Source organism: Oryx dammah, unplaced genomic scaffold, assembly GCF_014754425.2.
Source record: "Oryx dammah isolate SB20612 unplaced genomic scaffold, SCBI_Odam_1.1 HiC_scaffold_28, whole genome shotgun sequence".
NCBI classification, from domain to species: Eukaryota; Metazoa; Chordata; class Mammalia; order Artiodactyla; family Bovidae; genus Oryx; species Oryx dammah.
Window position 1 is genome coordinate 42,838,377 of NW_024070212.1, and position 17,525 is coordinate 42,855,901.

Sequence of the window (17,525 nt, forward strand, 5' to 3'; positions counted from 1 at the left end):
CTGTTCTGAGACAGGAATACAGAACTGTATTTTCCACTTTTTATTTATGTTCCATGTTTATCACTGCAGAGTTCAAAATCATAATCACTGTGCTATACAGTATTACAGAATTACATTGAAAAAGTTTTCATCCATATAAATTAATCATTACCTCTATTAGGCATAGAGAATGGCTTCCACTTCCAAGTTCCCACAATTATAAACAATACTGGGATAAACATCTCTAAAATAGACATACCTATAAGTTCAATTAATAAAACTTATTTAAGATATGTGTATAGAAGTGGAAATGCTAGGGGGAAAAAAACGTTGAGTACTCTTAAGGTTTTTGGTTTGATATCCAGTGTTCTCTCCAACAACAGAGAATATTCTTAAGAATAAGAGAATTGTTCTTAAAATTTTCATACATCTTAAAGGTCAAAAATAAATGAAGTACCTCATTTTCATTTGTATATTTTGAATATCTTTCATACATTTATTTTGTGCTTTCTTTTGTGACTGAAACAATCAACTATTCAAATAATAACTCAATAACTGGGCTTCCCTGATGACTCAGACAGTAAAGAATCTGCCTGCAATGGGAGACCCAGGTTCAATCCCTGGAGAAGGAAATGGCAACCACCTCCAGTACTCTTCAGTTCAATTCAGTTCAGTTCAGTCGCTCAGTCATGTCCGACTCTTTGCAACCCCATGAATCGCAGCACGCCAGGCCTCCCTGTCCAACACCATCGCCTGGAGTTCACTCAGACTCACGTCCATCCAGTCCGTGATGCCATCCAGCCATCTCATCCTCAGTCGTCCCCTTCTCCTCCTGCCCACAATCCCTCCCAGCATCAGAGTCCTTTCCAATGAGTCAACTCTTTGCATGCGGTGGCCAAAGTACTGGAGTTTCAGCTTTAGCATCATTCCTTCCAAAGAAATCCCAGGGCTGATCTCCTTCAGAATGGACTGGTTGGATCTCCTTGCAGTCCAAGGGACTCTCAAGAGTCTTCTCCAACACCACACTAAAAAGCAACAATTCTTCGGTGCTCAGCCTTCTTCACAGTCCAACTCTCACATCCATACATGACCACAGGAAAAACCATAGCCTTGACTAGAAGGACCTTAGTCGGCAAAGTAATGTCTCTGCTTTTGAATATACTATCTAGATCGGTCATAACTTTTCTTCCAAGGAGTAAGCGTCTTTTAATTTCATGGCTGCAATCACCATCTGCACTGATTTTGGAGCCCAAAAATGTAAAGTCTGACACTGTTTCCACTGTTTCCCCATCTATTTCCCATGAAGTGATGGGACTGGATGCCATGATCTTCGTTTTCTGAATGTTGAGCTTTAAGCCAACTTTTTCACTCTCCTCTTTCACTTTCATCAAGAGGCTTTTTAGCTCCTCTTCACTTTCTGCCATAAGGGTGGTGTCATCTGCATATCTGAGGTGATTGATATTTCTCCTGGCAATCTTGATTCCAGCTTGTGTTTCTTCCAGCCCAGCGTTTCTCATGATGTACTCTGCATAGATGTTAAATAAGCAGGGTGACAATATACAGCCTTGACGTACTCCTTTTCCTATTGGGAACCAGTCCGTTGTTCCATGTCCAGTTCTAACTGTTGCTTCCTGACCTGCATACAGAGTTCTCAAGAGGCAGATTAGGTGGTCTGGTATTCCCATCTCTTTCAGAATTTTCCACAGTTTATTGTGATCCACACAGTTGAAGGCTTTGGCATAGTCAATAAAGCAGAAATAGATATTTTTCTGGAACTCTCTTGCTTTTTCCATGATCCAGCGGATGTTGGCAATTTGATCTCTGGTTCCTTTGCCTTTTCTAAAACCAGCTTGAACATCAGGGAGTTCACAGTTCACGTATTGCTGAAGCCTGGCTTGGAGAATTTTGAGCTTTACTTTACTAGCATGTGAGATGAGTGCAATTGTGCGGTAGTATGAGCATTCTTTTGAATTTCCTTTCTTTGGAATTGGAATGAAAACTGACCTTTTCCAGTCCTGTGGCCACTGCTGAGTTTTCCAAATTTGCTGGCATATTGAGGGCAGCAGTTTCACAGCATCATCTTTCAGGATTTGAAAGAGCTCAACTGGAATTCCATCACCTCCACTAGCTTTGTTCGTAGTGATGTTTCTAAGGCCCACTTGACTTCACATTCCAAGATGTCTGGCTCTAGATCAGTGATCACATCATCATGATTATCTGGGTCGTGAAGATCTTTTTTGTACAGTTCTTCCATGTATTCTTGCCACCTCTTCTTAATATCTTCTGCTTCTGTTAGGTCCAGACCATTTCTGTCCTTTATCGAGCCCATCTTTGCATGAAATGTTCCCTTGGTATCTCTAATTTTCTTGAAGAGATCTCTAGTCTTTCCCATTCTGTTGTTTTCCTCTATTTCTTTGCATTGATCGCTGAAGAAGGCTTTCTTATCTCTTCTTGTTATTCTTTGGAACTCTGCATTCAGATGCTTATATCTTTCCTTTTCTCCTTTGCTTTTCACCTCTCTTCTTTTCACAGCTATTTGTAAGGCCTCCCCAGACAGCCATTTTGCTTTTTTGCATTTCTTTTCTATGGGGATGGTCTTGATCCCTGTCTCCTGTACAATGTCACGAACCTCAGTCCATAGTTCATCAGGCACTCTATCTATCAGATCTAGGCCCTTAAATCTATTTCTCACTTCCACTGTATAATCATAAGAGATTTGATTTAGGTCATACCTGAATGGTCTAGCAGTTTTCCCTACTTTCTTCAATTTGAGTCTGAATTTGGCAATAAGGAGTTCATGATCTGAGCCACAGTCAGCTCCTGGTCTTGTTTTTGCTGACTGTATAGAGGTTCTCCATCTTTGGCTGCAAAGAACATAATCAATCTGGTTTCGGGGTTGACCATCTGGTGATGTCCATGTGTAGAGTCTTCTCTTGTGTTGTTGGAAGAGGGTGTTTGCTATGACCAGTGCATTTTCTTGGCAAAACTCTATTAGTCTTTGCCCTGCTTCATTTCGCATTCCAAGGCTAAGTTTGCCTGTTACTCCAGGTGTTTCTTGACTTCCTACTTTTGCATTCCAGTCCCCTATAATGAAGAGGACATCTTTTTTGGGTGTTAGTTCTAAAAGGTCTTGTAAGTCTTCATAAAACTGTTCAACTTCAGCTTCTTCTGTGTTACTGGTTGGGGCATAGACTTGGATAACTGTGATATTGAATGGTTTGCCTTGAAGATGAACAGAGATCATTCTGTCATTTTTGAGACTGCATCCAAGTATTGCATTTTGGACTCTTTTGTTGACCATGATGGCTACTCCATTTCTTCTGAGGGATTCCTGCCCACAGTAGTAGATATAATGGTCATCTGAGTTAAATTCACCCATTCCAGTCCATCTTAGTTCGCTGATTCCTAGAATGTCGACGTTCATCCTTGCCATCTCTTGTTTGACCACTTCCAATTTGCCTTGATTCATGGACCTGACATTCCAGGTTCCTATGCAATATTGCTTTTTACAGCATTGGATCTTGCTTCTATCACCAGTCACATCCCTAACTAGGTTTTGTTTTTGCTTTGGCTCCAACCCTTCATTCTTTCTGGAGTTATTTCTCCACTGATCTCCAGTATCATATTGGGCACCTAATGACCTGGGGAGTTCCTCTTTCAGTATCCTATCATTTTGCCTTTTCATACTGTTTATGGGGTTCTCAAGGCAAGAATACTGAAGTGGCTTGCCATTCCCTTCTCCAGTGGACCACACTCTGTCAGATCTCTCCACCATGACCCACCCATCTTGAGTTCCCCCTCAGGCATGGCTTGGTTTCTTTGAGTTAGACAAGGCTGTGGTCCTAGTGTGATTAGATTGACTAGTTTTCTGTGAGTATCGTTTCTGTGTGTCTGCCCTCTGATGCCCTCCTGCTACACCTACCATCTTACTTGGGTTTATCTTACCTTGGGCGTGGGATATCTCTTCACGGCTGCTCCAGCAAAGCACAGCCGCTGCTCCTTACCTTGGATGAAGGGTATCTCCTTACTGCCGCCGTTCCTGACCTTCAACGTGGGATACCTCCTCTAGGCCCTCCTGTGCCTGCTCGGCCACCTCTCCTCAGGTTGCTCCACCTGGCCACCGACCCTGGCCTCGGGCGTGGGTGGCTCCTCCCAGCTGCCACCCCTGGTTGCCTGGAGAATTCCATGGAACGAGAAGCCTGGCGGGCTACACAGCTCATGGTGTTGCAAAGAGTCAGACACACCTGAGCAACTAATGCTTTCATTAACTGACAAATCAAATTCTAGGTACCACTTGGCCTTTAGACTTAATTCATGGAGTGGTTAATGGTCCTTATTTTTTAATTAGAGTTTATTAAAGGAATGTGAAGTCAAGTGGGCCTTAAAAAGCATCACTATGAACAAAGCTAGTGGAAGTGATGGAATTCCAGTTGAGCTATTTCAAATCCTGAGAGATGATGCTGTGAAAGTGCTGTACTCAATATGCCAGCAAATTTGGAAAACTCAGCAGTGGCCACGGGACTGGAAAAGGTCAGGTTTCATTCCAATCCCAAAGAAAGGCAATGCCAAAGAATGCTCAAACTACCGCATAATTACACTCATCTCACATGCTAGTAGTGTAGTGCTCAAAATTCCCCAAGCCAGGCTTCAACAGTACATGAACCGTGAACTTCCAGATGTTCAAGCTGGTTTTAGAAAAGGCAGAGGAACCAGAGATCAAATTGCCAACATCCGCTGGATCATGGAAAAAGCAAGAGAGTTCCAGAAAAACATCCATTTCTGCTTTATTGACTATGCCAAAGCCTTCGACTGTGTGGATCACAATAAACTGTGGAAAATTCTGAAAGAGATGGGAATACCAGACCACCTAACCTGCCTCTTGAGAAACCTATATGCAGGTCAGGAAGCAACAGTTAGAACTGGACATGGAACAACAGACTGGTTCCAAATAGTAAAAGGAGTACGTCAAGGCTGTATATTGTCACCCTGCTTATTTAAATTCTATGCAGAGTACATCATGAAAAATGCTGGGCTGGAAGAAACACAAGCTGGAATCAAGATTACTGGGAGAAATATCAATCACCTCAGATATGCAGATGACACCACCCTTATGGCAGAAAGTGAAGAGGAGCTAAAAAGCCTCTTGATGAAAGTGAAAGAGGAGAGTGAAAAAGTTGGCTTAAAGCTCAACGTTCAGAAAACGAAGATCATGACATCCGGTCCCATCACTTCATGGGAAATAGATGGGGAAACAGTGGAAACAGTGCCAGACTTTGTTTTTTGGGGCTCCAAAATCACTGCAGATGGTGACTGCAGCCATGAAATTAAAAGACGGTTACTCCTTGGAAGAAAAGTTATGACCAACCTAGGTAGCATATCGAAAAGCAGAGACATTACTTTGCCAACAAAGGTACATCGAGTCAAGGCTATGGTTTTTCCAATGGTCGTGTATGGATGTGAGAGTTGGACTGTGAAGAAAGCTGAGTGCTGAAGAATTGATGCTTTTGAAGTGTGGTGTTGGAGAAGACTCTTGAGAGTCCCTTGGACTGCAAGGAGATCCAACCAGTCCATTCTGAAGGAGATCAGCCCTGGGATTTCTTTGGAAGGAATGATGCTAAAGCTGAAACTCCAGTACTTTGGCCACCTCATGCGAAGAGTTGAGTCATTGGAAAAGACTCTGATGCTGGGAGGGATTGGAGGCAGGAGGAGAAGGGGATGACAGAGGATGAGATGATTGGATGGCATCACTGACTCGATGGACGTGAGTTTGAGTGAACTCCGGGAGATGGTGATGGACAGGGATTCCTGGCATGCTGCAATTCATGGGGTTGCAAAGAGTCAGACACAACTGAGCAACTGAAGTGAACTCAAAGGCATAATTTACATCCTATAAAATTCCCTTTTATAACACTGTTTAGTGACTTTTGACAAATGCTTACCATCATGTAACCATATCCATATTCAAGTTATAAGACATTTCTACCACCCTAAAATGATAGCAAACTCCTGCTTTATCTCCTGACACCAGCAAGCACTAATATGTTTTCTGTTCCTATGCTTTTGCCTTTTCCATGGTGTCATACAAATGTATTCACTCAGTATATAGCCTTTGAGTCTAACTTCTTGTATCTTGTTTAATGCATTTGAGATTCATTCATGTTTTCACCTGTTTTCTTTTTCTTCCCTTTTTATTGCTGAGTGGTATTCTGTTGTGTGTATGTACCACCATTTTTTAAAATATATTTACCAATTGAAGGCTATTTGGGCTGTTCTAGTTTTTCCCAGTTATGAATACATCTGATATAAAACTTGATGCACATGACTTTGTATGAATGGGCTCTACGGCATACAGGCTTCAGTAGTTGCAGCCCATGGGCTCAGAAGTTGCGGCTCCCAGGCTCCAGAGCACAGGCTCAATAGTTATGCTGTGCGGGGCTAGTTGCTCTGCAACATGAGGAATCTTCCCAACCAGGGTTCGAACCTGTGTCTCCTGCACAGACTCCTCACCACTGATGCACCAGGCATGCCCAAATAGGCAAGTTTTTTAAATAAGAGGTTTTAATCAGTGCCTGGTTGTATATAAACTTATCATACAGTTGATCCATTACCCACATCCTTTGTTTCATCTCTGACCAGTAGTATTAGGCTACTTATTTAGCAAATCTAATGTGTTTTAAAAAGTTCAGTGTAATTCAGTCACTCAGTCGTGTCTGACTCTTTGCGAACCCAAGGGCTGCAGCACGCCAGGCCTCCCTGTCCATCACCAGCTCCCAGAATTTACCCAAACTCATGTCCATTGAGTCGGTGATGCCACCTAACCATCTCATCCTCTGTCGTCCCCTTCTCCTCCTGCCTTCAATTTTTCCCAGCATCATGGTCTTTTCCAATGAGTCAGCTCTTCACATCAGGTGGCCAAAGTTTTGGAGTTTCAGCTTCAACATCAGTCCTTGCAATGAACACCCAGGACTGATCTCCTTTAGGATGGACTGGTTGGATCTCCTTGAAGTCCAGGGGACTCTCAAGAGTCTTCTCCAACACCACAGTTCAAAAGCATCAGTTCTTCAGCTGCTCAGCTTTCTTTATAGTCCAACTCTCACATCCATACATGACTACTGGAAAAACCATAGCTTTGACTAGACAGACCTTTGTTGGAAAGAAAGAAATAATAAGCCATTCGTTAGATTAAAATATCAGTGTAAATTAAGGCATGGGTACATGGGTGAGTTATATTTCTTATCATCAGTTGTGATGTACAGTAAATTCTCTGTCCATGGGATTCTCCAGGCAAGAACACTGGAGTGGATTACCATGCACACCTCCAGGGGATCTTCCTGATCCAGGGATCAAACCCAGGTCTCTTGCATTGCAGGTGGACTCTACCATCTGAGCCACAAGGGAAGCCTATGGAACATGCAACAGATATCAAATAAGAAACACTATGGTACATTTCTCAGGATGAATGAGTTTACAGTCTCATGAGTCTCTACTTACAGATTTATAAATAATTTTATAAGAACAGAGTGATGGTAGTTATGTTAGAGGAGCACATAAATGGTCACTTATCCAAACTTAGTGATGCTTCAACATCCTGTAAATAGAGATCTGAAGGGCTGTTAGCCAAAGAGATGAGAAGAGAATGTTCCAGACAGAGGAGCCAGCTTACACCAAGATTTTGTTTGGCAGTAGGGCAAGAGAATTGAGGATGCCATCAAAGAATGTTCAACTTGACTACAGAATGAGTATAATAGAAATAAAATTGAGAAAGTAAAATGGACTAGAGCAGATGAAAAAAATTATTGGTTGGGAAATTTCCAGAATGGCCAGAGAAAGTTTATTGTATGAGGGAGATAGGCCAGGAGGTAAATAGGGTTGGTGGTTGACAATGTAGTTGTGACTGTGGACTGAAAGTATTGGACAGATTGTTAGAATTAGGGAAGTTAAAAAACTTCAGATAGTCCAGGGATACCCACATCCACCAGATAACATGAACGCATTCGTATTAATAGACTTGCATGGAGTTTCATGTCAGTACATTGGAATTGAGCTAAAATGAAACATAAGTGTTTATTGCAAATCTTCTCAACACCTTATGCCCCGTGAAGCTCTCAACAGGGAATGCAGTGTGCAGCTATTCCCAGAAGTGTTAGAACACAAAGATTTTATTTTATTTTTTTGAGAAACATTCAGTATTACTGCTCTTGTAGGCCGTGCTCTTTTTGCCAGAGAAGTGATAGCATTTTAAAGAAAGATTGATTGCCTATACCTGACAGTGCTCACATTGCTAACTAATCACTTTTCTACACCTCTTGGCAGTGGTTCTCAGACTGATGTAAAAAGGAATCCATCACTTGCAGCATTCAAAAAAAAAAGGCCAGACTCCTGGAATGCAGTCTCAAGAATCTGATCCAGTAGGCCTGGGCTTGAGCCAGGGGATTGGTAGTGTATCAGGCACCTCAGGTGATTTGGACGTGTTGCCAGCGGTTGGCGTGGATCCAGCTGGGCCTGCAGAATTTCTGAAACAGTTTTTAATATTAGCTGCACACTAGAATCATCTGGAGAGCCTTTTAAAATCCCACTGACCAGGGCACGCCTCATAGCAATTAAATCCAAGTCTCCAGAGTTGCCTCAGTATTTATTTAAAGCTCCCAGGCGATTCCAACATGCAGCCAATTAGAGAACCCGTGCTCCTAAAGATTCATTGTGGAAAGCCTTACGTTTCTTTGGCTCCTCGGGACTTGGAAATATTTCATAAGATCTATAGCTAATACTCCAGTAAAAGCTTGGCCTGCCTCTGGGTTAATTAGCTTATCAGAGAAAGCCACCTAGAGTTTTCCCCTTTCTCTCGGGAGGAACAATTCTCTCAGAGAGTAGTTTCTAGCCTCTTTCTCCAAATAGTACCAGAAGGAAATTCCTGAGAAGAAACAAAACTCAGAGCTATTATAAAATTTTAAATTGAAACAGAACCACCATAAAAAAGAAAGAAAGAAAGAAAGAAATAGTTCCAAAAAAGTTGTCTTTCCCAAGAGAATTCTGGATCTGTCACCTTTAGCTCTTATGTCATCACATCCCCAACTTTTTAAAACAAGAAATTGCTTGGATGAACTTTACAGTGTTTCATAGCCTCAAGTTTGAAGTTCTCTAGTAGTTTCTTCTTAGATGGACTTAACATCATTTCTCTCTTCTGAAATACGAACTCCAGGCTCTACCAGGAGGAAAACCTACTGTGATGAAGTTGAATCTTAGAGCATACACTTCATACATGACTGCTTTTCTTCCTTCTCTCTCCTTTTCATTCTGCCTCATCAGAGGACACAGTGAATGAAGAGAGAAGCAAATAGCAAAATAAAGATGGCCAGTATTGGGGAATATGGCATCCATCTACCTTCCTCTGGTAAAATGTAGGCTGTGTCTGTAACAATTGTTGGTTATAGGACTGATTCCGTATCCCAAATCATTAGTGCTAGATGTTTCTCAGGATTAAACTATTTTATATTTTAGGAGAAAATACTGTGTATTGTTACACAAGCAGGATCTTGAGCGTTTCTTTGTAATCAAAGATGGATATTTCTGCAGCACAACAGAGTACAAATTGCCTCACAGGAATTCACCAGGGGTGGTAAGAAACACCGCCAAATGAGCTTGCACCAAAAAAGAAACATTTGGGTTTTAAAGCTCGTTTGGATATTAGAATTGTAGACTACAGCATCCTGGAATTCCGACCAATTATTAAAAACTTCTTTGTTCTCTCTCTCTTTCTTCCTCTTTTTTACTTTTTATCTTGCTTCTGGTTTTTATGGACAACCATAACATGTTTGTGTAGAGAGATGAGGACCTTTGTGCATCTCATCTCATTTAATCCTAATCAAAATCCATTCAAATATATATTATTATTTCCACTTTACAGGTAAGAAAGCCAGATCTCTAAAAGATTAAACTGCTTGTGAAAATGTCAGTTGCTACAGAGCCCACCTTCAAACACTTGACATTCACATTACCTGACTGCAGCATCCACTGTGCCACACAGCTTCCTTACCAATAGAGTTGAAGACACAAATCACTGAATTCAAGATATCATATGCACAGATCCCATTTTATGTTTAACATAAAAGCTGATTGCTGATAACTTCCAATTAAAAAACAAAAGCTGTTTATAATCATCCAGGAAGAAATGGAACAGTATTTAAGCTCAGCATTTGGTCCAGCAATATAACATCGGATTTTAAATAGATGAGTACTTTATCCAAGTAAGTCAAAACTTAAACGCTGAAATAATATATAAAATACATTTTGTAGGTGTCCCGAATCCAACCCATTGAGAATGATCAAGAAGAAAATTCACAGGGAAGGTCCTTTAAAGACTGTCTCGCAAGACTCTTCAGCTGGATAATGGGAATCAGCCACTGTGAACACCTTCAATTAAGGCAATAAACGTATGTGCGCTCGCGCGCACTGGTGTTAGAACTGAGTTGCAAAGCTAAGGCAAATACAAAGTATGTGTCCTTCTGTGCAAGTTTCCATTATAACCAGAAGGGATCTAGATACTAGGTCATTTTGGTTATTATTGCTATTTTTATTGTTTATTGTTCAAGTGTATTTTGGTTTTTCACTGATATTTCACTCATTAATGGTAACTTAGCATTCCTCAATCAAATAGCCCTTGATAGTAGTAACTTTTTATGTTTTCTTATCTGAAGTGCTGTTTTTGCATCTCCCTGTATTTTTTCAAGGCAAAATGGTGAGTGGCAGATCTCACTAAGTAGCAAGTTATTGCCAAATTTTCATGTCATAAATAAATAACAATTTTGTTTTAAGTAACTTTAAAATTTCAATGTATAATTTATACAAATGGGAGATAGGATAAATTAAAAAATCAAGATTTTTAACATGGAACTTAAAGCTTCAAAAATTGACATACTAGGGACATAGAGTTTATCAAATTTAAGAATCCAAAACTACTTTTCAGGAACAACTACTTATTTTTCCATGGGACCTCTGCACTCAAGGACTGGATTCAGTATTTTGCTCACTGACTTGCTGTGGACTTGAATGAACACTTTCTAATGGATATAACATATTCTAATCTTCAGCTCTTTGGACTCAAGCTCTGTTAACTTCTCTGTACACCTCTGTGTGTGTAATTGCACTGATGAATTGTATGACCACTTTCTTCTTAAGACTCTGAATTAAGCTTCTGTGCATGAATTTTTAGTTTGCCTATTGAAAGTTTGCCCTGTCTACTAATAAGATTTAATATTGTATATAAAGAATTCAACCAGATTAAAAGGCAAAACCCCTTGTCACCTAGTTTGACTCATACAGGTGAACTGAAAATATTAAGTGCAATTCTGATTTTTTTAATATTACTTAAAAAAATGCTGATGGGGAAGTGAGCAACATCATAACTTCCTGCATAGGCATCATACTATTTGAATATTTCAAATCATGCATTTACATACATGTAATTGTTATAATAGAGAACCATAGAGTTTTATAGATGATAAGGATTTTAGTTTGTCCTTTCTCTAGATTCTTTCAGGAAAAAACTATTCCTGTGCTAGAAGAGAATTCATCTTATTTCTTAAAGCCTACTGAGGTTAATAGTCCATCTCTTTCATTCTATGGCTTGGGTTTGTTTGCTGTTAGTGAAATTAATGAACAGATGGCCCCCTGCACTCTCTGTAAACTCCTTTCATGTACTTGGAAACTATTATTAAACTTCCCTTTAATGTTTTCTTCGCTACGCAGTCACTTTGTTGTTTTCTTTTCATCTGTTTATCTAACTACCACCTTTAAGTGTTAAGTCCTGAGCAGAATCCTTTTAATTCCAGCCAAGTAGGTAAAGCCATCTCAGAGGTTAGAACTTAAGTCTGATGTGAAAGTGTAAGGGTACTGATTAGAAAAAGCAGGCTTTTCCCCAGAGTCCTGGGATCTAAAAGTGGAGTCAATCTGGAAACACAGTTACCCTTGAGTTTAACCTGGTTATGACTTAGCATAAAGAAAGGGGTACTATTGCTTGGAATTTATAAGCAGTGAAAAGAAGATCTAGTGGTCACCAAAATGTGCTTTTAAATGGCAAAACCTAGATCTTAATAGCTCACTTACAGTTATGTGTGCAATGCCTTGTTTCTAAGGTGACCTTTTATGCGTATTTGGGACAGCCCCAGTTTAAGCCACCGGAGAAGGTAATGGCACCCCACTCCAGTACTCTTGCCTGGAGAATCCCGTGGACAGAGGAGCCTGGTAGGCTGCAGTCCATGGGGTCGCTAAGAGTCGGACAGGACTGAGCGACTTCACTTTCACTTTTCACTTTCCTGCATTGGAGAAGGAAATGGCAACCCACTCGAGTGTTCTTGCCTGGAGAATTCCAGGGGTGGGGGAGCCTGGTGGGCTGCCGTCTATGGGGTGTCACAGAGTCAGACACGACTGAAGCGACTTAGCAGCAGCAGCAGCAGTTTAAGCCACAAGGGATGCTTAGCTGGTAAAGAATCCGCCTGCAATGCGGGAGACCTGAGTTTGATCCCTGAGTTGGGAAGATCCTCTGGAGAAGGGAAAGGCTACCCACTCCAGTATTCTGGCCTGAAGAATTCCATGGATGGTATAGTTCATGGGGTTGCAAAGAGTCGGACACAACTGAGCGATTTTCACTTTCACTTTCAAGCCCAGGTTTAGATGAAAGTTTATATGCTCTCCCTACAGTCATTGCACATTCTTTGTCACTCTCCAGCTTTTTTACCTGTCACTTGTTTTTTCCTCTGCTTGTTTTCTCCCTTGCATTGATTACCAGTGATTTGTTTCTGTTACTTTCTTTGCTTTATTGTCTTCTAATACAGGAAGTCCCCTACATGTGGATCTTCAAGTTTCTAATTTTCAAAGATGCAAACATGCATTCACATGTCCAGTTACATAAATTAGTTCATGTGTCTGGCGTACATTGTCACATGTGTATATCCTCTGCAAGTGGTTGTGCATTTGTGTACTTTACAGTACTATATAGAGTACAGAAGTACAGTTTCTTTATTTCAGGCCCAGGATGTCCAGAAGCATTGGTGACATAGCTGGTACTGCTAAGAAGTGCCAACTGTTGTACCATACTGCTATACTTTTCAAGGCACTGTACTGTAAAATTAAAAATGTTTTCTTTTCTTTACTTTTTGTTTGTTTTTTATGTATTATTTGTGTGAAAAGTATACAAACCTGTTACAGTACAGTACTATCTATATGGCTGATCATGTTATTTGGCTACCTAGGCTAACATTGTTGGACTTTTGAACTCTCTCGCAGAACAGAACTCATTCATTTGTGGGGGCGTTAGTGTATTTCCGGAGAAGGCACTGGCCCCCCACTCCAGTCCTCCTGCCTGGAAAATCCCATGGACGGAGGAGCCTGGTAGGCTGCAGTCCATGGGGTCTCTAAGAGTCAGACACAACTGAGCGACTTCACTTTCACTTTTCACTTTCATGCATTGGAGAAGGAAATGGCAACCCACTCCAGTGTTCTTGCCTGGAGAATCCCAGGGACGGGGGAGCCTGGTGGGCTGCCGTCTGTGGGGTCGCACAAAATCGGACACGACTGAAGCGACTTAGCAGCAGTAGCAGTAGTGTATTTCAGTTCTGCTTTCCAAGGAGATGGTTGTCCTCTTCACTCAGGATCATCTTTAGTAAATTTAATGAGCCTCGTGGACATTATTATTTAGGGTAAGAGAACACTGATACTTAGGCCAGCAACACCTATTTGGAACAACATCTGTTTTCTCTCCCTTGTTTAAATCTCCTTTCGTTTCTTTCCAGTATCACATCTTCACTCTTTCTTTACCCACCAGTTGCCACAGACTGATTAATCTTCCATTTATAACTTAACATCTTTCCAGAAATTACTATGTGCTGGGTCCTGTCCGGAAGAGTGACACTCCTGTCAGTTTTGTACTGAAACACTGTGTATTAAATTGTATTTTTTCAGTTCACAGATCTCAAGTCCCCCTGGGGCCACTAGAAATAAAACTATGATGTACTGTTTCCACAGTTCCTACGGCTTTTATTCTATCATAGAGCAATCTGTAACTCTGAAAGATCTCTCTTGTCCTAAAGACATGCTTGTGCTTTTGGAAGGAATACTCAAGAAAACTTAGAGATGAGCCACTGAATTAGTCAACATTTTTATCAGGACTTTTTTTTTTTTTTAATGGGAAATTAAACTTTCTAAGGGCTTATCAGGAATTAGTAAAAAGGTCCACATGCTCTGGTCACTACTGATTCTTACTGATACTGTTTTTCTCTAGTAGATTGAAGTGGGTAAGACCTAGAAAAAAATGCCTTAAGCAGTCATCAGTGATATTCTTCTAGTTGTGGTTAATATGCCTCGATTCAGTGAAAATGAATTTATTCACATACATTCAGAAAATGTTTTAGCTATTCAAAACACCTTAACTTGTAAAGTGCCACATATACATGGAAGAAATCTGAGGGCATATGTTCATTATGTGAAATTCTATTTATGATATCTTTGACTTATAAAGAGTCAAAGCTACAATGAAAAACATTATAAACATGTAATTTGATGGTAAAACCCTTTTGTAATGCTGCTATTATTGGTTTGGGCTGTCACTTATGTTAGCTCCTGACATGACCTAAATGTAACATGATTAATTATGTCATATCGATTTCCACTGCAGTATTTCAGCAGCCATATTGCATGTCTGAAACCATTTAAATATTAGCAATTCCACAGGGTTCCTTTGTACACAAGTCAGTTGCTTAAAGAAAATGTAAAAAAGTCTCTACAAAGAATTCTCTGGTTGAGGTAAACAACAGAGATTGCAGTCTGTAGTCTGGATTCATGCATCAAAAATGAAGTGTTTAAAGTAGATCTTTGTCAGCTAGCAAATGCCATTTCAGTCTGAACATTTCACCACTCCTTCTATGCCATCTGTCTCACAGGGAGCAATTAATCTGAAACTCCAACATGCAGCATTAAAATTCCATTAACGCTGAACAGAATATTAACATGTCTGGCATTACCATATTTATCTCTCCAAATTTCAGTGTTAATTTTGAAAAAGGCAGGTATAACATTTTCCTCTATTTGGTTAATTAAGAATATTGGATAAAATATATAATTAGTAGCTAAATTGATATAATAATATATGCAACTTATTTGAATAATGCTGGATGTTTTTGCAATTTAAGCGTATCTGGGCTACAGTTTTATATAAGGCTACTGATTATTTGTAAAAACACCAAAATCTTTTACGAAGCTAGTTTTCCCAAGACTCTGACTTTGTAATTCCTTTTTCTTTTTGCAGAACCACATCACTGCCTTTGCAGAAGTCACATGATATTGAAGCAAGTGGTCTCTCACTGCATTGGACATCATCCCTTTTCACCATCCATTCGTAACACCCAAAGTGTGTTTGATGACAAAAAAGGTTTATAAAGTTGTCTAATCATTTTTATAATTTAAAAATCAGTGTCAACTTATCTGTTTCCCCCACTAGACTGTGAGCTCCTCAAGGGCAGGACTGTGTCTTTCTTCTCTGTCTCCCCTAAACCTACAACAAATCCTCACACAGAGTAGGTAGTTGTTCAATAAAAAAAGTGATGACCAATGAATAAAAATTAATTCTGAAATAAAACATTCATTTTAATTTCTCACAGAATCACTGAGACTACGTGAAAAGAAACCTCTACACGAGTCATATTTGTGTGAGAAGTCCCTCCGCTTTGAGCTAGTTAAGCTTTTTAATTTATCATGTATCTTCTATTTGGCAGCATACCATATTTCATTCGAAGTGGACTTTGAAAGTCATGGGGGTTTTTATTTCATTATTCAGCATGACCTTATTTCCATTCTAACTGATTTCAGTGTGTGAAATTACTTTTAGAAAGTATGTTCTATACTAAAATAATGTTTGCACATAATATTATGCTATATTTCACTTAAAATACCATTCATTCTATAAATTCTAAGACTGGTGCTTCTGCTTTTGAAGGTGAAAATGCCAATTTTTACTGTAATAAGTAATGTATCATAATTAAAAATTATTTATTTGGATTTTTGTTCCTGACAATTGTGATTTAATTGTTGACTTGTAGTTTTTTAATGCAGGCAGTGTTTAGGATAGTCTAAGTGACTGAATCCAGCAATCGTACCTATTTATTGAACAATTTTCCACAGATAACCATCTCAAGAGTGGTCAAAGGATCCATTCTTTGGCTAGTCCAAGTTTCCAGATAGTTTAAATAGAAAAGAGTCACCCCCAGACAATGCAGGTTAAATTATATAAATGTAAGAAATATAGTCAATGTATTTTGCTTTGCATATTTGTAGTACTTTATAGTTTACAAAGTATACTATACTTTGTTATTTCATCTAATCCTAACAGTGAAAAAAATTGAAAGTGAAAGTTGCTCAGTCGTGTCCAACTCTTTGCAATTGCAAATCCTCACAATAGCTCCAGGTAAACCGTTAAGAGTTTGGCTTTAGTGTTACAGATGAGAAAAATAAAGACAAAGCAGGGTAAATAATGTGCTCAACTCCACACAACTAGGATGAGACCGTTAAAGTTTAAATTCAGATTTAGCATTCTTTATGAATATGCCACAGCTGCCATATTATCTGGACACATCGAGGCCTTTCAGTGGTCAGTGAAGTCCTGGCAACCACCTATCTGTCAAAAAAATTTAGAAAAGGTCAAAATAAAGTTATAAAAGTTATGTGGTATGTTTTAAGAATAAACACTTTCAAAATATACTAATCAATTTATAATCTTATTTAAAAATAATGTCAAGAATCTAGATGTGAGGTCTTTGTAAAGTCAAAACCTTGATCAGCTGTCTCTCCTGCAACCCTCACACTCATGCCCTAACCCCACCCTGCAGTAGAGGCCCTGAGGGGCATCCCTTACACTGAGAGTGTGGAATCAAGAACGAAAGTTATAACATAAGGAAAATAAATTGGACTATGACAAAACCATTCAACATACTCCTCAACAATAACTGTGACTTTCAAAGCTATACAGAGTAGCTTTGTCTTATGTGAGAAGTAGTTAATTGACTGAAAAGATTCTTCTTAACCTTGACAGAACTAAAGGAAATAAATTTTTTAACTTTTTATGCAGTTTTAACAGAAGTCAAAAAGTAAATATAACCAAAGACTTCTCCATTACTCTCAAAATAGACATCACTTACTTTTTTTCATCACTGTAGGATTTAAACTACCTGCAGTAGGACCAGAAAAGCAGAAAATTCCTATCTCTACCTTTCAGATTTCTCTAGCAAGTTCAGTTCTGGAGGAAATTTAGAATACTAAAAAGCTTGGAATGCCTTGACACTCTTTAAAGATTTTTTTTAAGGCAATAACGGTGGTGGAGGATTCACTTACTGGAAATAAAAGTGGAGTAAATGATCACAATATTTTAGTAGGCAGGATTACCAGTAAGACTTAAAGAGGTCTGTTTTCTCAGTTCTAGCACCAGTCTTCAAGGAATCAGTTAGTCACACTTTTCTTGTTGGAAGCCTTATATATATATATATATATATATATATATATAT

At 39.4% G+C, this 17,525-nt stretch overlaps 1 protein-coding gene across 2 annotated transcripts in view; it reads left to right on the forward strand.

The window, feature by feature from the left end:
* PLPPR5 (phospholipid phosphatase related 5) overlaps positions 1–16,655 on the forward strand; it is a 140,071-nt gene extending 123,416 nt beyond the window's left edge. For both annotated transcript variants that reach the window (XM_040232244.1, XM_040232245.1), the window contains exon 6: positions 15,278–16,655. In XM_040232244.1, the coding sequence (XP_040088178.1) occupies positions 15,278–15,310 (33 nt within the window). In that variant the 3' untranslated portion in view covers positions 15,311–16,655. The remainder of the gene's footprint in view (positions 1–15,277) is intronic.
* The last annotated feature ends 870 nt before the right edge of the window (positions 16,656–17,525 follow it).